Here is a 26,491-nt window from a genome sequence, read left to right on the forward strand (position 1 = left end):
GACTTGTATACACCGCCACACTGCCTGCCCCTTTTGATACGTCACTTTCCCCCCCTCCTCCTCCACTTCAGTTGCCTGCAAAACAAGTCCTGGCAAAAACAGCGCCCCCCGAGGTCTCTTTTGATGCTATAGTAAACAAAGCAATGCCCCGAACTGCACACCGCAGTCAAGGAACTTCTGATAGCAATGGTTTTATGAGGACAGCAGATAAAACAGTGGAACGGTGGACCCCCTGAGCCTTTGTAAGTACCCAGTACACCATGTACACCCGCACGATCTAATACAGACAAATATGATGGTGGTGTTACTAATAGCATCAATGATGACTCTGTTCCTCTGATTCCAGTGAGCCAGCATGTGCATTACCAGGGCCCCCAGAACTGGCCCATGTAAATGAAATGCAGCTGTCTTTAATGTTGTTAATTACTACCTTCACCTGTGGCTGCTAACTCCACTGTTACTCTGAGATGGGTGTGGACAGTCAGGTGCTTTCTCCAACGTTGCCAGATGCTTTTTTTTCCTCCTGCCAGCAATGAACTTCGCGTAGAGGGTTCCAGCAAAACTGGAGGTACCGCTAATGGGAACTGAATATGGGTTCCCGCAGCGGTCAGCAAGGACTGTGGTCCAGCGCCACTTTTATACACTTCTGTTTTGTCGTGCCTTCAAGGAAGGAAGCAGCCTACACCGTTACGGAGTATAATGAGCTTGGTGACCTCTCTCTCAACACTGCTCCACTCAACTTCAAGCTCTAATCAACAACAATAACTGGAAATACCTGTGTGGTTGTGCACTGTCAGCTACTGGTTCCCGGTATTTATCCCTCTGTAGACCTTTTTTACAGCAGAAATGGTGATGATGTTGACATGTCATAGCCAGAAAAGCACAGGTGTAATTAACATTAATAAAGGCTGCATTCCACTTAGGTGACCCATTGTCAAGGTTTTGGTAATGCCCCAGCTGACTTAGTGGTATGACTACGAGGACACCCAAATGGAATGGAGCCATTGTTACTGTTACTAGTTACACTTGGGCATTCTGCAATGACAGGTCAAATGATCTGCTGGGATAAGGGTCTATCTTTTTCAGTTGACTTGTCATAGTAGGAAAAGCACTGGTGTCACTAACCTTAACAGTGGCTCCGTTCTATTCAAGAGTCCCAGTAAGCAATGACAGTGTGAGAGTGAGTCAGCATGCACAATACCAGGATCCTGAGACTGAAGCAGCCCAATTGAATTCAACCATCACTGCTTTAATTATTTGGACCTGTGGTTTTCCTACTCAGACTTTTCAAATATTTTTCCATGAAAAAGGCCTGTAGTTAGAGAACGCAAATCAGTTTTAAATCAGAGAAAAAGCTGTACAAGACTCAAATTACATTCAGACAAGGGGGCAGGGGGCGGCACTGCTGCACACTGTTGAAGACCATGGGTCATTCCTCAGTTAGGCACAGGAAATAAAACAGCTGTTGTGGTTGTGCCTGCTTTATAACAAACAGATTCTGTCACTCTACTCATGAAATATTTTTTGTGTTACACCCTAAGACAATTGCATGACTTGAATACAATAGGACTTTGTGTGGAAACACAACGTTAATGGGTTAAATGATTCCACTCTGTTGCATTTATTAAGACGACACCCAACATCAACAGACCACATTTGTTTTTTGGAACAGTGCAGTGTTAAACTCACCAAGTGGTCAGGAGTGCAACAACACATTTCTGCTTTTAGGATAAACTTTCAACTGCCAATTGGCAGCAAAAGCTGTTTTATTTGCAGGATTTTGAAGTAGTTCCTTGTACTTATAGGCCAATTTTCAAGTTGTACTTAAGATATCACAAAATTGTTTCCTATAATAATTGCGTAGCCATTAAAATAAAATAACACAAAAGAGTACATGTTAAGCACCTCTGCGGTTTTAACCCACAGTGCCATGTGCATCTGGCCCTGAAGATGCCCCGTTTTCTTTTTCTCCCCTGCACCACGAAATGTCTGTGACACGACCTTGCAATGATTATCGCAGGATGATAGGGCAACACTGTGACAAGTAGATAAGGTACACATCATCTACTGTCTTGTCATAACTTAGCTGTCATTACAGAACTTGTTTTTCTTTGTCAGTTTTGATCAGCAGTTCCTAATCAGGAGCCAGAGATAAATCTAAATATGCTTGTGAAATTCTTGATATCTTCACCTCTATGGGGGCCCCAAATGGGGCTAGAGTAGCAGCTAAATGGGTTCGATAGTGCCTCCACTGTTTAATTAAACAAAAACTCTTTGTGTGATGTGCCAATTGAGGCCATAACCTTTCATGAACGTCATAAGTAAACCGGACCTAATCTGACGTTGGATCCAGATATAACATACGGCAACAGCCCAGCATCACCTGTATGTCTCGTGTTTATCCAACAGAGGGCGCAAGATAACAATATTTTGCCAAAGATGTTATTCCTGTGACTAATTTTGCTTCCAGCTATTTACTTTAAAGTTAAAAAATTCGTAAGGTGTTTACTAAATACAAAAATAACATGAATGTTTCAAGTTACTAGAAGATAATATTACAATAACCGCTGCTGCTAACCATCAGTCAACCAACGTTAAGTTGGAGAGACTTCTGTTATCAGTTAGCAAAAACCACAATTTAAATATCTGCAAAACAAAGCGGAATAAGTGAAACTGCTTCGTTGTTTGAATTTAAGTAGCGTATTTACTAAAACACACACAGGAAAATCATGATGGCTTACCGTCTTTTAGGTCGGTGCCCGCACATCAAACACGAAACCCCATGCTCTGAATGTCGTCCCGCGAGAGGCGCGCCTCCCGCCGCTGCTCGTGCGCGTGCGTCTCCCTGTCACCGCTATGCCGCCCGCCAGACAGCTGCGACCAGCTCGCGGCATGTGGAGCTGGGCTATGGGGGGGTGAGTCAGTTTGACCAGCGTCGATTTCAGCGGAGCTAGCCGACAGTTGGGGACAAGGTTCAGCGCGGTGAAAGCGTTTGGGTCACGGCTCCCCTAGACACGGAGGGAGAGAATGAGAATTGATGATTTTGTTTCTACTTGTCGGTACAGCGCAGCAGAAGAAGGGAAGCCACTCCAAACGGTAAGCAATGACGGCTTGCTAATAAACTGTTAGCGTCTCTACCACAGTACAGTGTTTAGTCTTCACTCTTTTTACAGTTGTTAGCGCTGGAAACGCTAGTATGTGGCTGACCACAAAAGACTTGTCGCCTAGGTCTCTTTATCCGGTCCTTTTAGGTTTTTTTCCAACTTGCCTAATTCATTACAAACCAATAAACGAAACAACCCGCACTAATTGAGACGGCTACTCGCTCGTGTGCGACTGTGACGTTGGATTTTGCTGGCATGTACATGTGATTTACAGAGATGAAGATTTATGCTGTTTCTCATTCTGGGAACAGATACCATTTACAGTAACGGTAGATGGCTAGCGCAACAACCCCTTTGTGGTAAGGACATGCAAGGAGCGCACCTCTTGGGGAAATTCTGATTTTGCATCACTTTTCGTGGGCTTTGCACCAGTTAAACGGCATGTAAACCCCTGGCTAGGATGGCGGCGAAATCTATCTATGATGGGATCTGCCTCTCTCTCTCTCTCTCTCTCTCCTTCATTTTCTGGTTGTCCACTCCAACAAACAGTATTTGTCTACTGCTTCGTCTGCATATGAAAGCAAATTCTCAATCTGTTTCAGTCCTGACATCTTCAAGTTCCACAATTTATACATAGCAGGTATGAGAAAAGTGTTAAAATCAGGAACTATACTTGTGATCGAGATATCAGGGTATAGATTTAATTTTAAAAAGGGGAAAGCAGGATTTTAACCTACATAGCCCACTACACAGACCACAAATGCTCCAGCATCGAGAAGTAGGCCAGTAACTGTTCTGTATGCCGTGCCATGTCATGCCATGCGTGGTCCCCTTTGGAAGGTGAACTGGGCGTCTCACTGGTTCATCTATGGAGTGGGGGAGGTTACAGACAGTCTGAGTGAAAGATCTCCAGCAGGATCTAGCTCTCATCTTCTGCCAGATGTCTGGTGCTCATTGTGTTCCTCTCATTTGCCCCCCTCATTGTATTTTTGATTTCAGTCTAATGTAACAGATGTTCATGTTGCTAATTGCCAGTCCATTTCCTTACAATTTAAATATGCACCTCATTCATTGATGGGCAGCAGCTGTTTGTGAAGGCATGTGAAGGAAGTGAAAGGAGGCAGATTAATATGTTTTTGTGAATGAGTTGGTTTTCTGTGAATGCCTTTTCCAATTTTCCAGTTGTATGCTTGTGGATGCGTAGGCTATTATACTCTCAGTACAAATCTACAGTCCACAGACTGTCATCTTTGAAGCTTTTTACAACATAGCTCCTTTTTGCTTAGCTGTACATGAGGACGTCCACAAGCCTATAGCATAGCCAGACTTTGAGTGTATTGTATTTCTTATTGTTCAGCCTTTAGTGTGTGTGTGTCACACTGTGTGACACTGTGCCTGTAGTTTGAGGAGAAAGCCCTACATTGGAAAGGTGACAGCTTTGTTCCTATACTTTTGTGTGATGAATACAGTAGCATGTCAGAGTCCCCCCACCCATCCCTCAGCATTTCTGTCTCTTTCATTGTGTCCCTCTTTCTGCTCTGTTTTCTTGCTTGTGTCAAATGGTTTGGTTTCTGTTCAAAGCAGGACCATTGTTCAGAGATCAAGTCCCACTGAGTCGACCAATTGTCCGTTTCACTGTAATGTCCATTTACTACTCGGGCATTTTAAAGAGTTTTCCGATATATAGAATGTGCCTCCCTTATATGGATTAGTGTATACATATAATTGCATTCCTCTTAATGTATATTTTCGTAAACACCAAGGAAAAGATTTAACTTTGTGCTTTGCTGGAGAAGTTTGATCTTTGAAAATCTGAATCCAGCTGCACAGTTTGAAGTTAAAAAATATGTGTAAACTGTAGAAAACTTTCAGGCACTTCAATGTGCTTTTGAACAATGATCTGACTGCCCCTTTTGAAACCAGTAGGATGTAAGCCACGTGTGAGGCAGAGCATGTGAGCCCTTATTTTGTTTTTATTCCTGTGAATGGGCCTCAGTCAGCAGCATTAGCCTTTTTTAATACATTCAGCGATGGTGATTAAGTCATTTTTTATTTTCTATAGTAATTCTTATGTTGAGGCATCAAAAGGCATTGATATATTTTTTTTTCCTGGATGAAAGTATTGCACCAGCATTGCAAACAATAAGTTAAGCTATACTTGGTTAACAAAACTCAACTGTTGAAAGACATAGTTTTAGTTCAAGTAATAGTTTTATTATCACTAAATCCTAATGTTTTACTCTTAGACCAAATTTGATGTCCATCTGTGGTTCACTCATAACTCTCTTCAATCAGCAGCTTTCATTGTATTCTGTTGTGATAATATTATTTCAGTGGAAAGGCATCAATAGCCTTTTTGTCCGCTTGAATGGCAGCTTTATGATGGACGTCAAAGGCCTACAAATGCATCAGTGTCACAAAAAGCACCAGATAGTGAAGGTTTTTGCAAACCATTAAAAAGACAAAGGCTTTAGCCTTTCTGTGTGACTCATGAGATATCTTTTCAGAGCTCCTGTATTGTCTCTTCAGACGTCTTGGAAATATAGCCTTTGTCCATATCCGTGCTGATTTTGTCCAGGGTTACAATGTCCTGAAGTCTGTGTCACCACACATTGGGCCGAGAGGTAAGGGTACACTCTGGACAGGTTGTCAGTCTATCACAAGACTTAATTATAGAGACAAACAGTGATACTCACTTTCACACCTATGTGCTACTTTGAGTTTCACATTCACCAAACCTGCATGTCTGAAACCTTTTGCACACCTGCGAAGAACATGTGAACTCCACACAGAAACGCCAGAGCTGTCCAGTGGTTTTGACCCCAGGATTACACTCTACTATTCTCTACTACTCGTGATGTAGTAGACCTAATACCTAGATGTTCACAGTGCGACGATGATGATCAATTAGTACCTTTATAGGTTATTCATATACAACACAAACAATAATCATCATTAAGAATGTGGTGAACAATGGCCAAGCAGATAGCATATGTTTTTCAGCAGTTAGCTAGAGCAGTCTATATAGATTTATATAAAAACCATTCACGTAATTTAACAAGAAAAAAAATCCCCAACTGTCGCCAGTTCAGGCTTTTCAAATGTGATAATTTTCTGCCTTTCTCTTTTTATATCATTGTAAATTGATTGTCTTTGGGTTTGGACTGTTGGTCAGACAAAACAAGTATACTGAAGAAAATATCTTGGAATTTGGAATTTATTTGTGTAGAAGTCACTTTTTTTCTTATATTTCATTGATTAAATGATTAATCAATAATTAATAAAAAAATGACGGATTAATTGGTAATGAAAATAATTTTTACTTGCCACAGAAAGATAGATTATACAGCACCATCATGTGTTGGTCCATCACATTTGCGCTGTGGTGTGAGTCTCTACCAGAAACCAGTGGCACATTTGCTTGAGCCATATACTCTATTCGCCACACTTTGGCGTTAGTTAAATTGAGGTCAAATTACTGTTGAGATGGTAGATTGTCACTCAGGCTGAAAACTGCTACACCACTGAAGAGATGAGTGAGGGCTCCATGGGCTGATATCCCAAATAGTTGTATGTCATGTATAGAGGCTAAACTGGGCTATCTTGGAATTTCCCTTCCATGATTGTCCCTAGTTTGTGTCTTTTTTAGATGCCAGTTCAAATTTGTTTTTGCTCCAAATACTTAACTCCCTTCTGTTATTGAATCAATGTGAAATTACACTTTCCCTCCAGTGTAAGGCTGCTCCCCTCCCATGTACTATAATCCTCTGTTTCTGTGCTTGTAAACATGATTTGTACATGAAAACTATAATCACCAAATCATCAGTTGAGTGTGCATCAATGAACTTGGCATAATTTCTGCTTAGCTTTTGACTCGAGACCAGCTAACTTAGCAATAGGTTGGGCCTTTTTCACTGGGTTACATGCTCTCTGTGTTCACCTCCTTGAATTATTTCATCTGTGTGGTATCGTAAAAACTAGTGCTGTGCTGTGGCGAGGGGATTGTAGTGGTACACAAGCAGTGGAAGCATTAGATCGCATGTTGTTGTGAGCTCATTGATGACCTGAGCATTTGCATCTTGTTGCAGGAGAAGCACATTGTTATGCAAAAAGACTTATGGAGTTTGTAAGGATATTTTTGAAAATGATTAGATACAAGAAGGAACTGAAAAACAACATGACAGTCACTGTGAGGTTGCTTAAACTTACCTTGTGTATTTCCCTTTCTACCCATATATTATTAATTGTTTAACTTAATATTCAAAAAATTTGAGTATTTATCTATAATTTGGGTCTACAAAGGTTTATAACATAATAGTACTAGTATATAATATAATAGCACTTCTTACTCGAATTCTGGATGAGAGCTTTCTCCTGGCTTCATACTGTCTGTATTATGACTCCATCCTTGCTAGGAAGGGGATCCATTTATGAGAATTTGGCTTTCTCAGCAGGGTCCTGTGGTTTTGTGTTTATGAATACTGTTCCCCTGACATTCCTGTCCTCCTCATACCAGCCGTTGAAAAAAGTGCTGCCACTCTGGGAAACAAGGCCTCTCTGACTGGCCCGCTACTCTAGCATCTAAAACTTTGTGTGGTCATTGTTATATTTAGACACCCCCCTCCCCCCAGGTAACAGGGGAAGCAACAGCAAGGACCAGAGACAGTTCTCAGACTGGTTCAGGTGCAAGGCGAGGTGATAGGGAGTCCCCTTCCTCAAACTCCAGCTTGTTATTTCCTTTGTTAAGATCGGGAAAATGTTAGATAGTTTGGGATGGTGAGTGTTGTTGGCGAATCTATGTTCCGTGTGCTCAGCTTTGGAAAAACAATAAGGCAGAGTGACAGTGGTAACACAGAGTGGAGCAGTACAGAAAAGCCCCTTGGGTGCAGAAAGCTATTCTGAGCCTTGTGCTTTTTTCCCCAGTCCCTGTGCTCTGGATGTTTTGCCCCTGGGTCACACGGTCTCTGTGTCGCTGCTATTTTGTATGCTTAAACACAAACACTACAGCCATACAAAAAAAACGGAGGGAGAAAGAGAAAAGAGAGCCTCGGACAGCAAGAGGGACAAGGAGACTTTGTTACTGGCTATCAAGGCTTCCCAACAGTTAGATTTTCTGTTATGTTCACTTAGAACAACTCCTGAGAGGAACCACTGGGATTAGCGGTAAACAATTGCCCATTGTCCTTGCACTATCACACCTGCAAAACATATGTTTGGTAGCACAGGGCTTTGACATTTGTATTCTTGTTATGTCTGTAGAGGGTACAGATGGTTTTGACGCATATTGGCTTTATTTACATATACACATTATCATTGTGTATATGTAATAATTGGTCATTACTTGCAACATGCTTGGAGATGGATAACAAGATAAAACTTAGTAGTAAAACTTGGGTTTTTTACTAGTTACTTGTAATTGTGTATAATGCACTCATACTGAATCACTCTCTGGGTTACACTAGAACATTGAGCCTACAGTTATTCAGTTTGAGCAGCTTTACTGTATCTCTGACATTCCATCTGGAGTTCATACCTTCCTTTCAAAAAAAGACCTGGTTTTCAACATCTCGTACCAGCCTCCTTAGATTTCCTGTGTTGTGACTTAGTGATTTCTAGTCTCTGAGGGGCTTCCTTTTTATAACGTTTATTAAAAAAAAAAAAAAAAACGCCAGATTAACATTATGTTGAGAGGAACTGGACAAAAGCTTCCTGCCCTCCTGTAACTCAAATAAAGCATTTCTGATCCATTTTCACAGCTACCTTGCCCATGTTAATTATAGAAAAACCTTGCTGATCCTGATTTCTCTCTTTCTCCAGCGCTTGGTTTTTTTTTTTTCTGCTTCTTTTAGACACATGCATGCACTGTGTGTCTGACACCCATTAAAAACTGGAGCTCTGACGCAATCAGGGACTTCAGACTTCTTCATGTGGAAATTGGAGCCATGTGGTTGCTTGTTAGCCTCCTTCCTTTTCTGAACTGGAATGATGCTTGTTCTCCATAATCACCATGAGCCTACAGTATTAAGTTAATGTAATGACAGGGATAATAGCATACAATGCATTGCAAAACATTCTTTGAAGTTTTGCATTAGTAATGACTCTAGTAATTATGGAAATCATTAAATTACACTCATTCATACAATTTTAAAAAATATTTAAAATATTTAATAAAAAATCTCCTCAAGTCAAAAGATGTGTAAAACCACCATAGTAGCAAAAGTTGTTAGTGTAATGTGTGTGTTAATGTGTGATATCTTGAGAATGTATCACATAAACATGAATGTCATGGGATTTAGGGATACTGGACACAGACAGTGTAAGACTCAATCACATAAATGAACATATATGTAATAAGGTTTCCTCTGGGCTGTCTTTTTTATATATTTATATAATATAATATTATATATATATATATATATATATATATATATATATATATATATATATATATATATATATATATATATATCCTTGATGTAGCACTAGGTGTCAATTAATATTTTTTAATATTTCATCTGATCTTTTCAAATGAAATAGTAAAACTAAAGTTTAAAGTCCTTTCATTTATAAATCATTAGAATAAGGTTTTTTTTTTTACTTGCCTTTGGTAATTGGTGGGTGGCAATTTTAAACCCCAGGGCAACATAATGTGAGCACATGCAGGACAGATGATGGCTTATAATACAGAGTGATGATAAATGACACAGATGTATGATGGGCTCTGCACGGTATGGGAATATGCTTTGTGAGGTTAACCAGCCTGAATGAGTGCATGGCCTAAGCATGTCTGATCTCAGAGCCAGAGTGTCCTTTGGCTGACTACGCAGTATTGACTAATCATCCAGTGGTAAAGAGAAGTAAACATCTGTCGTCTTTTGCTTCATCATGCCATCAGCAACCTGGGGTTAGGGTTTTGAGTGCCAGCTGCATAGAAGATATTCAGTGAAAATGAAAATGTGATCATATCTCAGTAACCGATAAAACTGTCCCTTGGGATTTCAGTGCAAAATGTGTGTAATGCTTCTAAATGAGTGTTTTCAGTGAACAACCACAATGAAGACTAGATTGGTTGAGAGGAAAGAAGATGAAGTCTCTAAACCACTGACTTTAGCTCAGCTTCCTACTGCTGTTCACTCAGCTGGTATAAACTTACCACACCCTGATGTAGTTTCACTTTAGGGTTTCAACTCAAGATGTCAGCCCACTGTTACACACATAAATACATTCTCCTTACCTAACCCAAACTATCAGTCCAGGGTAGCTCACTGCACTCTGAGCTTCCAGGATCCCACATTCAGTTGATTATTGTCAGACTCCCTCTAATCTCAGGCTTTCACTCTGACTTTGTTCTTGTATAATCCTCTGTCTTAAATCTGACTGCAACTCAGAGTAAGATTGATTATAAACCAAAAGAGAGATGATCATGGATCAAGGAGAAATATATAAAAAGAGGACTTGTGCTTCATCAATCCCCGTGAAATGGGGTAAAAATTAAATAAACACGGCAGAAAGGGTATTAAATTTCAGTGCAATAATCTCATTTAAATGTAATGTCATAGGTTTACATTTTTTGTATGGACAACGCCTAAAGAGTAGAGAGCACTTATAGTGCAATTCCGATCTGAGTCTCTTTTTTTTCTTTTTCAAATTTTGTTGCACCCTCAGTTTGCATATTAGACTCTAAGACAGGAGCAAATGGCCTTTTGGTTTCCCATGCAGAGGCCATGTAGTAAAATTACTTGTCCTAATAATTTTGCCTCTTGAAAGTATAATTAAAAGCAGCATGAAGATGGAATACTTTTCTTGATAAGAAATTTTGGTAATAAAACAGTAAAGGAAATTTTGACTTCTGCTGCTTAAGACCGCAAAATTAGCTGGATGTGATTCAGAATGCTTTGCAAGCTGTTTGTGGTTACAACAGTGCACTGACAACTTATATACACAAGCTAGATATAGAGCTCTATGTCATAACAGGATGTGATGTCACCTAGGCCCCAGGCTCAAAGTCTTGTATCCTGTAAGCAACCAGATCATTAAAACGTAGATATAGAGGCGTATTCAGTGTCATTAGCTCTCTGAAGTTCTTTCCCACTGTCTGCTCACTGTCTCAGCTGGCCAGCCTACCTCGTTCTCACCAACACTACAGTATGATTTTGATATGTGAAAGGATCTGTATTTTTTTTTTTTTTTCTGTAAAAGATGTGAATACCTATAGTCATGTCTGTGCACTTAACTCCCAGCTCACATTTTCTGCTTGAAATATAAAATTGTTTCTCTCTCTTAAAATCTATAAATAATTTAAATGTTTCTCTCTCTCTCTTTTTCTCATATACTCCTTCCTACAGCACACTCCCCCAGGTATGATATTTAGCACCCCTATATTTGCATGATCTATCTCCCCCTTAGTGACCTTCGCCGCTGATTACTCACTCTTTTCCTCCAGCTTCCATCTGTCTGACATCTTGAGTTCCACCAAAACTACCCACCTTACTAGTCACCACTTGAAAAGAGCTGCTCGAAGTAAATCTCTTTGGACCAACAACGAAATGTAGTACTTTTGCCAGAGTGCCCACTGAGGAGGGCCTCAGCTGTGTTGGTGACTCACAAGCGAAATACCAGTAGTGTTTGATGTGAACTGACCCCCATGTGGTATTACTCACATATTTTTTTGCTGACTATAAAATGGCAAGTTCTTATAATTTAAGACTTTTGTCAGTTAAAGGGTTTGTCATGTCTGGAGGAAGACCCATTTTGTTGTCACACATTCTTTTTGCAGTTCTCATTGAACCTGTTGTTGAAGGAGTGGCGGTCACTGGTTTCCTTTTCTTCCTGAACCCAACACAATACTATCAGCAGTCTGGAGACTCAACACAGGAAGTAAGCAGCTGGAACCTAAAGATGAAGCATAACAGACCTTTTACACCAAATTACCCAGTAGACAGTGATGTAAAAAAAAAAACATCACAGTCACCCATGAGGAACTTGAATGAAAAACATCTCTGTTTTCCTCCAGGATGGGCCTTGAAGTTGGTCATGTTTTGCTTAGAATAAGAATTTTGCTTTGCTTTTGCTTTAGTTTGGTATCAATTTGCTAACAAATATATTTTTAGTACCGTGTATCCTAGTTGCCAATGCCAGCTATTTTAAATAACTCCCCAGGTGCAGTGGGAAGTGCTGCATTTTGCACAGTGTTTGTATTTTCACACACTGAAATACTCATTTACATCGGCCCTGGTGTAAAAGGATGCTGTAGTTCAGATGTCATTTTAGTTACTTCCACCCCTGGAGATAACAACGATATACATTAAGTTACCGATCTCAGCTTTACATTCATTTCTTGTTCAAACCTTATCACCGTAGAAGTTTAAATGTAGTCTGCATATAAAGCAGTATTTTTTTTTTAGGCAGGCACTCTTCCCTGATCATATGATATAGGCAAGGTTAGAGCCAGGTCAATGGCACCTCCTCACAGACAGCTTACTCAGCTGTCCAGAAAAATATGCTGATGCCTCAAAAAACCTGAAACACCCTGACCTGAAGATGACAAGAAAAGAGAAATGGTAAAAAGAAAAGCATAGAACAGCAGAGTCCATTTGTTCACTGGTCTGGTTTCACTGACCACCTGTTAGACAGGCTCAGTTGTTGCCGTGATGAAGAAGACTGGATGCCATGGTGTTAGAGATGAGGTGTATGGTTGAGGGATCTGGTTCCTGATGAAAAGGAAATAACACACCAATACTAATGTCTTTAATGATTAGTTCTGATTGCAGGGAAGACAGAAGCAAAATTACAGTGGATTTTACCCCTGTTCCATTTAATTTTTTGTGTTAGAGGACCAGTCTTCAATTGACCGACAATTTGTCACGATACTTTCTAAACTACTCTCTAAATTAAAACTCTGGACAGTAGGTTGAGGCAGGTTCATCGTCTACTACAGCCATGATAGTTTGAATATTGTGTTGTGTAAACAGGTTTCAGATAATCACTGCCTATTATGTTTCAACAGTGTATGTCACTGAATCAGTACCATACAAGGTCGAAAGGTCCAAATAAATAAATAAGTTACAAGTAAACCTCCTTTTTTTGCTTTTTCACTTTCCCACTGTCCTGTGCATGTGTAGAGGTACAAGAATAGATAACACATCTGAGCCAAAACAAACATTATTTTTGAACATACATACTCGCAAACAAATTCCATCTCGAGATTCAATGCCCTGCGACCTACCCTCTTAACTTATCTGTCATTGTGCCCGCTGTTCGGCATCGAGGTGTAAATTATGTTGGGGAAATGTCGCATTGCTTCAGACAAACCGTCTCCTACTCAGGACTCAGCATAAGGGTTTGTAGGAAAAAAGCCAAAGGGTCTTTCTGAGAGGTGGCAGGTGCCCTCACACCTGTTGCTGCAGGGCACGCCAGACATACATACCACCTGAGGCCTCAGCTGGCTACACATGCTGTCAGGCATCAGTGAAAGCATTTCTCAGTGCACAGCATTTGTTGCACTGGGCTCGCCTGTAGAGTTTTCCTTACAGTGTCATAGAAAGTCTCTGAGTGGTTCCAAAGTGAATCAATTTTGGTATTATTTTTAAATGCCTTATTTTACCACCTACCAAGCAAATAAACAATCGGATTCACTTGGATTAATGTTAAAATAACACGAAAATAGCTGTATTTCCTCCCCTGTCTATTGAAGAATTTTCCTCCCCCTGAAGAATTTTACTTGGATTTAAATTTTCTCATATTGGGCATTTGTTCCATGACAGCATTGAAATGTAGAGCATAACAACGGCCTACTTGTGTAACTTGTTCCTTAAAATAAACTAGCGGGTGGTTCTTAACCTTGAGGCTTTAATGACTACAGTACATTCAAAGTGCACGGCGTGCCTGGGTTTTCTTTTATCTCTGTTCATCCACTGTGCCTGCTAGCCGTAGCTGGCATGTCCTTTATATCCAGACATCGCTCCGAGGTGCTGATCTGGCAAACCAGCGGTGAGGCTGTTCTCTCATGGGTATTTATTCAACCCTGACAACTGCTAAACAGCCCAGCAATGCCTGCAGAGCACATCAGCCCAGGGAAGCTTAGAGGCAGGCTTAAAGGGTCAGACTGGGGTCAGGTGGGGGTTATACAGTGAGAAAAAGGGAGGGGCAAAGGCTCCAGGAGCATCTGAGTCCTGGTTTTATCACAGGTTCTGGCATCAGTGGGCCACTTCTCTTTCTCTTTCTCTTTCTTTCCTCATGGGCTCAGGCCAGACTGTCACCTTATTGCTTCTAGAGTACTGTGAGTTGGCACTAGTGTGGCCGTATGTGCACACAGGCATGATTTACTACATATTGTATGTGTGCAATGTGTATTGCGCACACATCCTAGAAACATAAAGTCTGGTGACTGTCACACTTCACATATGCCTTTCATGACCCACTGGCCTACTGTAACTGCAATATACCCTAAAATGACACAAAGTTCAATTTATAACCTGCATGCTTTCTTTCTTTATGCACCTTTTCCGATTGTTGAGCTTAAAACTGTATTAAATTAGCCCGTCTGAGTCTGGAGACACATCAGAGGATTGTTGGTTTGTTTGACACACTATTTGTGCATCCAAAAATCAAGGAGGGAGAAGGGGGGAAAACTAGCTTGGAAGCATTTCACTGCACAGATTATTTTGTATTTTGAGAGGTTTAGAAATTCAGTCCAAACCATCTTGATCCACCCTCAGCCTATCCTGAGCGGCACGGTCAGCCAAAGGACGCTTAATTGGATTTAAAACCTGAAATCTAGGCAAATTTGGAAGAAGGTGAGGAACACACTGTTTTTAAAAGCCCTAAACACAGAGAGACAGATATAATGTATCAGCTAGCAAATCAGGTCTAACATGAGGACAAAAGCTTTCATGTTTCAAGTGTAATGTCTTATTTTCTTTATACTTTTTGAAACCACTTGGATGGGAAATGGATTCATTCTTATTTTTCTTCTTTTTTTTGTAATACATATCATATTATTACAAAAAAAAACAAAATAATGTGCAATTTATCACTCATCATCACCTCACACTGAGAAGCCGAGCTTTAGTCTAATGGCACCATCTATTTTGTCAGCTGAAGCTCTGGGCATATTAACAGGAAGTTGGTGATGGCCTTGTGGTCTGCCTCTTCACTCCCTGGTTAGACTCCAGCCTGCAACAACTATTTTAAAAGAGCAAAAGTATGATGTATGCCTCGTGACCCCATGCTGTGGGACACAGAAGTAGTATAATCCTGGCTTTGACAGCTGATGTGTCGAATTTGTATGATTTTTTTTCCAGATGTGTTGCTCATCCTTTTGGGTGTTGGTGATTAATGAGTAAGTAAGCAAGTTAGTAATGTTAAGTTGATTTGATGGTGAGGTGTATGGAGACAAGCTGTAGATTGCTGTGGGGTATTTTTCATCTTAAGGGCAAAGATGACTGTGGTTTCACGATCTCAAGTGATGCCTGTTTTGTTTTCTAAAAATACCTCCTGTTTTTTGTATTTTTTTGTCGATGTAATGAACAGTTCTCAAACAATGTAACCCACCAATAGCACGAAGGAGCCACACAACCATCTGTAGGTTCAACCCCATATCAGAGGTCATTCACCCTACCTGTGTCCTTGAGCAGATGACTCAAATCCTTCCAGTTTAGCACTATTCTGTAGTCGACCTGCACTCTGACCTCAACTTAAATAGATTATTAAGGTTGATTATTAATGAGGTTTTTGTCTGCTTCCTTTCAGATTTTGACATGAAGAAGGACATAGACACATTGATAGCAGAGGAACGCACTGAAATCATCTCTAAATATGACAAGGTGAGTGTGTGCACAGGAAGACAGTGTAGCCACAGTTCATGAAAGTCTTGATCGTAAAGATGATCGATCCTAAAAAGTAAAATCATGATCATCTGGAACATAATTTTCCTATAAAGAAAGGAACCCAATTTGTATCACAAATAAACCATCTTCTGGTTTGGTGTGGTCTTTCTTGTATAGAAAGGCCCTGAATTGTGCCTGCAAAGTTCAAACTCAGAGCAGATTTGTTACTAACAGGCAGTGGAAATGTGATTACTTGGAATAATCAATTAATGACACAATGACTGTGAATGTTTGCATTTGTCCATCACAAATTAGGGTTAAAACCCTTTCGAGTGCTCCTGTTAGGAATAGAAAAACAAGAGAACCACATGTGAAAGAGAAGACAAAAAAACAAAGGAAGGTTTAGTCTGTTTAGTGTTGATTTAATGACTGTTGGAACAAACAAGTAAAGCACACAAAAAAAAGGCTGAAAAGGAGGTTTTTTTACTTTACCTGGCTCTATCTGTAAAACATATGAAACATCCTCTCTTCTGCTGTCATCAGTCCATTCATTTGTACCTCTTGTCAAAATTTAACCTGACATGTACAATTTATTCTACTTGTTGTATTTGTATCAGAGTTTGTTTGCAGCTGGACACGCACCATCTCAAATCACTTTTAAACTGCTTATTTTGCATACACTGTCTTCTAATAAGAGGGTTGTGATATGTGGATGTTTCAGGGTAGACAGGAGGGTGTCAAAATTGACCCATGGGAGGATGCTGACTACAGCATCTTTAAGGTCACTGACCGCTTCGGCTTCCTGCAGTAAGTTACCCGACTTAAGGCTCTGAAGGCTTCCTTGTAGTGATTTGAATTCTTAGAGAACGCCTTCATTTGTATCTCTGTCACACTTTCTCTCTCATCTTCTTAATGGTCCTATTTCTAATACATTTTGCTTTTCTGCTCCAGTGAAGAAGAACTGCCAGCACCAAGTGTGCTTGAAGAGAAGGTATGAATTTTTATTTTTATTTTTTTGTGATTTTTTTTTTTAGTCCAGATTTTGACCTTGCACAGGATATACAGTATTTACACCCTTTCACATATGCAGTGGACCAAATGTATATCTTTCTTTCCTCTCCCAAGCAAAAGCACCAGGAGATAGAGCGAGTGGAGAAATGGCTGAAGATGGTGAAGAACTGGGACAAGTACAGGAACAGTGATAAGGTGTGTAACAAACTCAGACACAACAACGTACTGTTTCAATTTATCCCTCGCTTCCCTTCTTTCCAGCTAAAATATGTGATGAATTATTTCCTTTTCTGTTTATAATCTGTTTTCCATTCCCCTTTTAGCCACAGCTTATTCACTTATTCCTCCCTTCTCTCCGGTCTAGACAGCTAAAGCACATACATAAGTGCATGTGATGAGTCCTTGTCATTCAAGAGAGTTAACAAGGTTGCGCCCCATAGAGCAGCATTCTTACATTACCCTCTGCCTCTTTCCTCTGGTTGTTATGCTGAGGACTGTTTCTCTATGTTGAGAGAGTCTCTATTGATGTTTGTCCATATGTTTCTGTTACATATGTTAAAGTTGTTGAAGCGTGTATATAAAGGAATCCCCCTGCAGCTGAGAGGCCAGGCATGGGCCTTGCTCTTGGACATAGAGAAAGTCAAAAAAGATAACGACGGAAAATATGAGGTATGAGTCTTAAAAGGAATGATAGTTCCTCTAAAATGTTGATATTTTGAAAGGGAAATTTCTAACATTCATCTGGTTTTTAGAACACATGTCCTATTTCTGTCCTCCAGAAAATGAAGCAGCAGGCGCGTAACTTCTCCACAGAGATCAAGCAGATAGACCTTGACGTCAACAGAACGTTCAGGAACCACATTATGTTCATGGACCGCTTTGGAGTCAAGTGAGTTCTTCTTCCACTCAGAAGAAAGCTGTGTGGAACTGGTATTTTTCAGTTCATCTCAAATATTACTGATGCAGGGTGATGATTTATTCATTCCCTCTTTTAAACTATTACATCATTGCCAGCCAAAAGAGTTGCATTAGAAACCCAGAGCAATCCTGAGCAACCACACTGCTTATATTCTTGTGGGTCGTGTGAATCCTACTCTGACCTTTAAAGTGACACAATTTAGTTAGCTTTCATAACAAATGTCCTCAACCTCCTTTGTCTTGTATGATGTCTAAAAGTTGTTGTATTTGTGTTCTGTGTCACCTCACATGTTCAGGTTTGCCATCACTGAGGCTCCTACAGGGTGTGACCTCTGGCTTAAACCTTGAAGCAGACCCCCTCCCCCAAACACACACACAGTTGCACGCTCACACGAAACCAAAGCGGTTGTTTCCTCTTCTCAGTGTTTTATTAGCCTTCCTGTCAGTGCACGAAGCCCCACAGGAAGTGGCATTTATGCACCGATATGAAGCGTGCATGTACAGAATAACACTGCCCACAGTGTCACCTGGAGACAATACATACACATAGTGCCAATACAGAGAAAAATGATTACACATACATTAAATAACTTTCAGAAGACAAACACTTTGTTAAGTTTTATAGCATTTGCTTGGTGATTGTGGGACAGTTGTGAAAGCTACTGGTTTTAACTTGGTCAGCGTGTGATTGAGCACTTCCTTCTTTCTCTCTGTAACGTCCTTCCCCCCTCGATTCAAAGCGGCCAAGTACGAGCAGACCCAAACACCACTCCATCCTGCTTGGCTGCCCACTCTTTCCCTGCAAGTCAACAGCTGTCTCACACCGAGACACTGACAGCTATTTAAAGCCTCTGTCCTGTTTCTGTCACTGTCTAGAAGACATGTATTTACTATATCGGCCTGGAGGGGACACATCCTCTCTATGTATACATTATATTTGTTAATGCTCCTATTCCACTCACATACACTTACACAGTGGCTTTTCACCACAGCACTAATAGATCACAGAAGTCCTTTCCTTCCAATAAAATAAATGTTGTCGCAATGGGGAATGCAGGAAAGCTCAGGCGTATGTCCCTTGGATAGAGGGAAAGACTATCCACTCACAAACACAAACACAAACACGCACACACACACACACACACACACACACACACACACACACACACACACACACACACACACACAGAATTACACAAACACTACCAGAATTATATGATGCAGCCAGGATTTGTCAACCAGAAATATTTGCAGCTGTTTTGAGTCTGTTTCTTCTGATTGATGGAGTTAGCTTAGGGATGAGGAGGTTGAGAACTCATTAGTCATGTGGCCTTGGGGAATTTTCATTTTAATAAATTCAGCTATACTCTATTGCATTGTTTCAGCTCTTTCAGTTGTTGCTAAAGAATCACATCCTTGTTTTTAACTGGTGGTTTCTCTGTTCCTTCTCTAGGCAGCAAGCACTGTTTCACGTACTAGCAGCTTACTCTGTCTACAACACGGTAAGTGAGTTTACGTGTGTGTGTGCATCCCTGAGTGTGTGTTACATAATAGGGAGGAGTATTGTGTACACTGGCTGTGCAGCAAAAGGCAGCAAACGAGTGGCGCCACAGCTGCAAGTCCATGGAGTGTGTTAGTTTTAATACAGCAAAGGACAGGCCAAGCACTCTAAACCCATCTGTTCTTGTTCTTGTTTAGAGCCTTGGATAAGATCTTTTATTTTTAAGTGTGGCTCAACATGAGCGTACAGCAACACAGTGTAACAGTCAGATCACCAGTGAAACCACATGGATACTCCGTGCTCACATCATTAGACCAAGTTCCCCTTGAACTCTAAATGTACTTCACCAGGCGAGGCAAAATACTAGGAAACACAATTCATTCAAAATGGATTAGTCATTTTTCGTGCAAAAATGCAGAAAATTAACCTGTTCCAGTTTCTCTCAGTTGTGAGGATTTGCTACTTTTCCTTATCTTATATGTTAATAATCTGAATATCTTGAGGTTTTGGACTGTTTGTTCCAACAAAACAAGGAGTTTGAAGCCTTAGGAAATTTTTCACTACTTTCTGACATTTTGTGGGCCAATGATTAGTTGATAAATTGAGAAAATAATCTGCAGAAAATTGATTATGGAAAATAATTGTTAGTTGTAGCCCTACAAAATACTACATACTGTAATATACAGTAGCTATAACACAGTACAGATGCTGTTCTTTTATTTAAGATGTACTTTCAAATAATTGATGAATGCAACATTTTATCTACCTCAAGTAGTCATTTCTCATGACACCCCAGGCCCGTTTCATCCACTTTTTTTGTTCATTTGTAATCGTAACAGTGTTTGCTTTATGATAATTTATTTGAAATCCAGTTGTGGATGCTGAGGTGAGACATAACAAGGATTCAGTTCTACTTGAAGGTTCCTTTTAAGTCCCAATGTCCTCTCTCTACAATAAGTCTCTATGGAGTGAAATTTGGCTTTTACAACTGCGCAGGAATGATCTGTTTTCAATACATTTACCAAAATACAGTAAATGAATTAATTCATATGTGTTTCAAACATGTGTCTCAGCATATGCATGTGTATTAATCTGTATGTATTAATTCTTGTAGAACCACAGACTGCTGCCGTGTAGTAGGGACAGAAATATTATCCCATCCAAAGACAGTCACTTGTACAGTACAGTACATCCCCATACGGAAACAGTCCATGTCTGTTTTTCTGATTTGGTTCTGTAGTCGGTTCCTGTGTGGTAGAGGTGTTGTAGCCAGAGGAAATGGAAATGTGCTGTTCCCTTTTTCCCTTTTCCCCTCTTTTCACACACTGCTCATAAGAAACTGGGTCAGTAGGAGAGTGCCAGAGAGAAATGAGGAGGGAGAGATAATGGAGAAAAATGTGTTTGTCCTTTTCGTCTATGTGATGGTAGAGAAGAATTTGGAGAATGTGTAGCTTAACCTAAGTGTCACACTAATTATATCTACTGTATTTCCTTGAAAGGAAACTTTGGAGTGTCCATTTCTAGCTGTGAAATATATCGGCTTAATATGGACAAATACCAAGTGTGTGTTCGGTTTTGTGTATCCGCACTTGCCAAGGGCAATGTGTTAAGTGTAAATCATTGAATCGTGGTGGAGTCAGATGTGCGGCAATTCAAGTTGAAGACATGACATTACTGAGAATGTGTGTTGAGCTGCAGCAAATACTTTAACAACCTTTAGTCAAAGTGCTTTTAATGTTGAAGCTCCATGTACAGTAGGTCTGTAGCTCCTTCTGTGCAGTAAAACCACATACATCCACAGTCTGCCTTCAGACCGCATCAGACATTCAGGTGCTCTCCTCCCTTCATCTCCCAGCCTGTGTTTGTTTGTGTTCCATTAAATTATGAATAATTCCTCCCATTTGCCCATTCTGTTTAATTGAACCTGTCTCGTCCGTGTGTTCCCTCAGGAGGTGAGCTACTGCCAGGGGATGAGTCAGATTGCTGCCATCTTGCTCATGTACATGAATGAGGAAGATGCCTTCTGGGCTCTGTCCCAGCTCCTCACCAACAGCAAGCATGCCATGCACGGTGAGACAGGGGAAGAAATGAAGACAGAAAGAATAAAAAATGATATGTTTGGACATTCAGAAAATAACTGTTTCTCAGACAAAAGGATATGAGTGTATGAGGTCACTACTGATTTGGTCCTTTAAGAGGGAACTTATTTTTTCATTTCTAAATATTATGTCTCTGAGTGCAGCACCACACACCATTTATGGCCTATTTATTTTTCCCCTGTGCTAGGGTTCTTCATCCCGGGATTTCCCAAGCTGCACCGTTTCCAGGCCCACCATGAGCTGATCCTCTCCAAAATGCTGCCTAAGCTGAAGAAACACCTGGTGAGTTACAGTACATCTGTATGACTAATGCTTTCTGTCCATACAACAGACAAAGAGCTACAGTAATGAATTGCTTAGAAGGTCGTGGGCTGCAGTTATTTAATCAGGTCATTTCCCATTACCTGATTAATTTATGTTGCATAAGGTCCACGTTTTGAGAGTCAGTACTATTTGGAAAGTAAGATTTATAACTGAGAAGAGATTATAAAGAGTGACTTCCCATAGAGACTATTCCTCACTAATTCCTGCCCCACAGGACAAGGAGCAGATGACAACAGGGATTTACACCACCAAATGGTTTCTACAGTGCTTCATTGACAGAGTGAGTCTTTTCTCACATTTCTTCAGCTGTTTAATGAATATGATTTGCATGAATGTTTCATCTCCAGATCTTCATAGTTCATATCTAGTCTCAAACGCATTCTGAATTCAAACTCAGTCATTAATCAGTATATCATAGTACATTCCCTTTCTTTTCCTTTAAGCCAGTGCACCACATTTGAGGTTGTTTTATGATTTTTTTTAATCAGACTGACTCTCTGCCGCCATGTGTCTTGCATAACAGACCCCTTTCACCCTCACCCTGCGTTTATGGGACATTTACATATTGGAGGGAGAGAAGATGCTAACTGCCATGGCGTATGCGACCCTCAAGTTACACAAGAGTGAGTATGAGGCTGATCTTCCGTGCCGTGCTAAATGAGCTCAAACCAGCTTCATGCTCAGTCAGAGCCACGGCTGCTGTTGCTACACCAGTGAATGTTGCCGTGTGGATTACATCGCACGCTGCTTCACGTTTGGCTGCCTCCTAACTGAACGGATTACATAATGCAAGTGGCCAGTTGCTGTGGAGAAGAATCAAAAGCTGACTTTTCATTGGACGCTAGCACCAGTATTGTCTCAGCACATTGGTCAATTTCATGCAAAATCGCTTTTTTCACACAACGCTTCTAAAGTATCTTAAATTTAGGCCTGTGTTAGTGTAGTACTGTCTTTAACAATATAATTTCTATTCATGGTTCACCATATCAGAGGTTACCTGAGATTCAATCTCACAGATTAGTCTCAACCATTCAATGAGTTAAATGGCCTCTCTCTGGTGTCTTTGTTGTGTGTGTGTCCAATCAGAGCGTCTACAGAAGCTTCAGTTAGAGGACCTGAGGGAGTTTCTCCAGGAGCAGCTGGCTGCTTCTTTCTTCCTGCCTGATGATGTGGTGGTTGAACAGTTACAGGCAGCTATGTCTGAGCTACGTGGTAAAAAGCTGGACCAATCTCCTCCAGGTGCAGTTGTGTTCCTGTATTCTTTCATTTCTGTTATAGTATAAAACTACATTGACCTGCTCGTCTGATTTATCCCAAAGTATCTGTTTTTTCCCTTTGTTAATGTCTTCTTTATCATCCATTATCCTTTTTAGCCAAGTCAGACGAGCTACCAAAGAAACCTCTGGGTCAAGAGAGACCAGTTCTCCTACTGCCGCTGCAGCCCAACTCTCCTCTGAAGGTCAAAATAAATCAGGAGCCCGACAGCCAGCCCAATACAGAGACCCAGCAAACAGACAGCAGCGCACCACACCAAACCCATTCCCCTGCAGAGGCCCAGGACTCAAGAAGCCTGTCCAGGGCAGACACACCTTCTTTACCGTCACCACATCCAGTTGTAGTCCACACACAAAAAACGCCTTCTCCTGTAAGTCCTTGTAGAGCACCTCCCTTACCTCCAAAAGCAGACAAACCCTGTGCTGAGGTCAGATTGGACAGAGATGCGAAGGAGCCACTCCCAGAGTGCAGCCAGCGCAAAGACAGGGGAGAACCAGAGAGCCAACCTGGAGACCCAGAGACCCAGGTAGAGCCTGTGGATTGGCCTCCACCCTATGAACCCCCTGCTTTGGATACTATTACCATGCAGACTGAGGAAGAGATCATGGACCTTCCAGATCTGCCACCTCCACCTTTCTTTTACCCTGAGCAGAGGGATCAAAGGCCTCTGGATTGTGAATCACCCTGTCTAGGGACTGCTACCGGTCCAGACACCCAGCACTGCTCTCCTTCTCCCCGCTCAGCCTCACCATTGGTCACTCAAAGGAAGCCGTCTCCAAAACCATACCCGAAACCACCCACGTCTCTTGACATCACAAAGAAAAAACCTCCTCCCCCAAAGCCTTCACCTCCCAGTGCCCTCTCCTCCTCCTTCTCTCCCAGACTTCCTCCCTCGAAGCCGACCAAGTTCCCCGTCTCCCTCTACGTCCCGGTGGCCGCAGGAGACAGACGGCCCTCCAACACTTCCCAGTACGACAATCTGTCTGAGGTTGATGAGGATGACCGCTACCTGGAGAGGCTGCTGGGCTCCACTCCTGAGGAAATTCCCAGAATGCACAGCAGTCCCCCACATACAGTTAATGTAGACTTCCACCCTGCTCTCTACCCTCTGCCTCCACCTCCTGCCCTCATCCCTCCTTCCCCTTCTCCTATTCCTCCCTCGCTGTGCGCTCTCCCCAGTTTGCCACAGGAGCCTGAATATGAAGGAGAGAACAGCTGGGTGGAGGACTCCATCATCCCCCCTCCTCCACCTAGTTTTGCTGACAGACTCACTCCTTTCCAGTGCAGCGCTGCCAGCTGTTCAGACACACACAGAGCCACCTCGCCCAGTTACTCTAAGCCTTTCTCCAGGGGCCCCAGGGACCATTCTGCCTTCCCAGCACCACTGTTGTACACCGGGTCTCCCCCAGCCCACTCCAGACCCTCGGGGCAGTCGGCAGTAGGGGGGCCCTTGGTCCGATCCAGCCCAGACTTTTGCAGGATGCCTCCAGGTGGACAGCAGCTGCCCAAATCAGTGACCTTTTGAAGTTTCCAAGTATCATTCAAGTATTTCTGATTATGCCAGTATGATTCAGAATATCTGTCAATGCTTGATCTGTTTTCAAAGCCATTTAAGAGGTGAAAGGCCAGTAGCTACTCAGTGTGTCAAAGGTTTCTGTGTGTGTGCGTCTGTGCGTGAAAGGACTTTTTTCATTGATATGTACAGATTTCTGTGATACTTGCGCCTTTTTTGTAAGGGCAGTTAACTTTTCTAAGTGTCCAATTTGTATTTAAAAACTGCTGTTTGTGTGACTGTTTGCTGCACAAAAAGCGAGTGCATTAAGTTTCCTACTCATGTTGGTATGTGAGAGCAGATTTGGTTTTCAGTTTTGATGGACAGTAATGAGAAATTAACACAGAAATAAGGAACCCTAATAGCAACTGCCTGTTTCACCCTTGCTTCATCTCCAGTTAGTCTGATTTAGTTCCAACAAAGTGTCTTAACCTGATCACAGTGCACTGAGGGGTAGCAAGTCTAATACAAAGGGCTTTTGAGGCTGCAGCGTAAGGTCGCCTTTGCTAAAGCACCCAAAGCCTATACATTTATAAAGCATTTATGGTAAACTGTGAGCAGGCTCACACATCTTAAATGTGTTCCAAAATATAATGAAAACTTGTCAATATAACGCAGTTCCTTTACTGTATCTTTCGGTCAATACTTGATAACAAAGGTCCACCGAACCAGGTTGCACCAAAGCAGATTACTAAAGTTGTCACCACCGGCAGCAGGGAAGGCTTGGTGCAATACATCACTGGTGTAAATACTGATGGTAGTTTCAGGCAGGTAGCAGTGGGTACTCTGTGGGTATTTTGCTGCTTTTTTTTTTTTTTTAATTGTTTTGTTGGGATGCTGTCAATTTCAAAGAAATAGTTTCAGTGTTATGTTTATCTTGATTGACCGCAATAATGTACTGTTTCATGTATATATGCATGGACATATCAAGGTTAAATAATGTGGAAATATAAGACTTAACATGAGGATTTCATGAATGCAACATACTGTCAGTGCAGACTGATTTACAGATATCCATGACATATTTATGAAGAGTAGCACGCTCTAGTGGTTGGAAGAGTTGCAGATTGACTGTAGCTCTAAAATGAAGTCCTTACATTTTAGAGCACATCCAGTGACCAGATGTTTTTGGGGAAACCGGTCCCGGCCAGGACATAAACGCTAGCTACAATGCCTGTTTGAATGTGCGCATAGTGAGCTCGACTTAAGAAAACAAGGACAGACTCCGTATCACACTGTTCTAGATTGTCACAGACCAGGGGGGGGGGAGCGAATTAATCAAAGCTAATTTCTTCATATTCACAGCCATAACTTAGAGCCATTGCGATGACTTTGTCAGTTTATTTTAATTGTGCAGAGCAAAAATTCTTGAGAAATGGAAGTTGAGCCATAATATACTGTACAAAGACCTAATAGTAAAACATGTTTATAGTTTCATTCAGTTATACTGTATATTACATAACATACTGTGTCTCACCAATAGTTTTGTTTTTGGGTTTGTTTGTTTTTTGCACTGACCTGTTATTACCAAGAGGTTTTGCAATTCTCTGTACGTACTCAGTTGTTTTCTAATGGAGTTCCAGGTTACTGCTAAACAAACATTTTTCATTTTTGCCAGAGATGTTAACAGATGTTTAATGGATTGTTCATGAACTTTGGTCTGTCTGCTGTGATTCATACCCGAGATCTTGGATCGTGGCCTTCACACACGTTTGGCTCGCTGGAGTATTTTTAGTCATGTGACCTGACCGCCAATTGTACATCACTGCTCCTTATATGGATCTGGTTGACATCAGTGATGCTGGGGCTCAGACCAAAGCTTGTGTACATTTATGCATCTACTTATTTGAGTTTTATAAAGAGATAAACCTTAGTTGTCT

General features: G+C 41.2%; 1 protein-coding gene across 1 annotated transcript; it reads left to right on the forward strand.

Moving 5' to 3' along the window:
* The first annotated feature begins 2,866 nt into the window (after nucleotides 1–2,866).
* On the forward strand, nucleotides 2,867–26,482 carry si:dkeyp-19e1.3 (USP6 N-terminal-like protein). Its single transcript, XM_040134016.1, has 14 exons — nucleotides 2,867–3,096; nucleotides 15,855–15,928; nucleotides 16,653–16,738; nucleotides 16,883–16,922; nucleotides 17,057–17,137; nucleotides 17,504–17,611; nucleotides 17,722–17,831; nucleotides 19,314–19,362; nucleotides 21,311–21,431; nucleotides 21,648–21,742; nucleotides 21,999–22,064; nucleotides 22,308–22,407; nucleotides 22,871–23,023; nucleotides 23,158–26,482. The coding sequence occupies exons 2-14, from the start codon at nucleotides 15,863–15,865 to the stop codon at nucleotides 24,582–24,584; spliced, it is 2,502 nt and encodes an 833-aa protein (XP_039989950.1). The 5' UTR covers nucleotides 2,867–3,096; nucleotides 15,855–15,862; the 3' UTR covers nucleotides 24,585–26,482.
* Nucleotides 26,483–26,491: the final 9 nt, after the last annotated feature.

The sequence above is a fragment of the Xiphias gladius genome, chromosome 8, assembly GCF_016859285.1.
Source record: "Xiphias gladius isolate SHS-SW01 ecotype Sanya breed wild chromosome 8, ASM1685928v1, whole genome shotgun sequence".
Lineage (NCBI taxonomy): Eukaryota > Metazoa > Chordata > Actinopteri > Istiophoriformes > Xiphiidae > Xiphias > Xiphias gladius.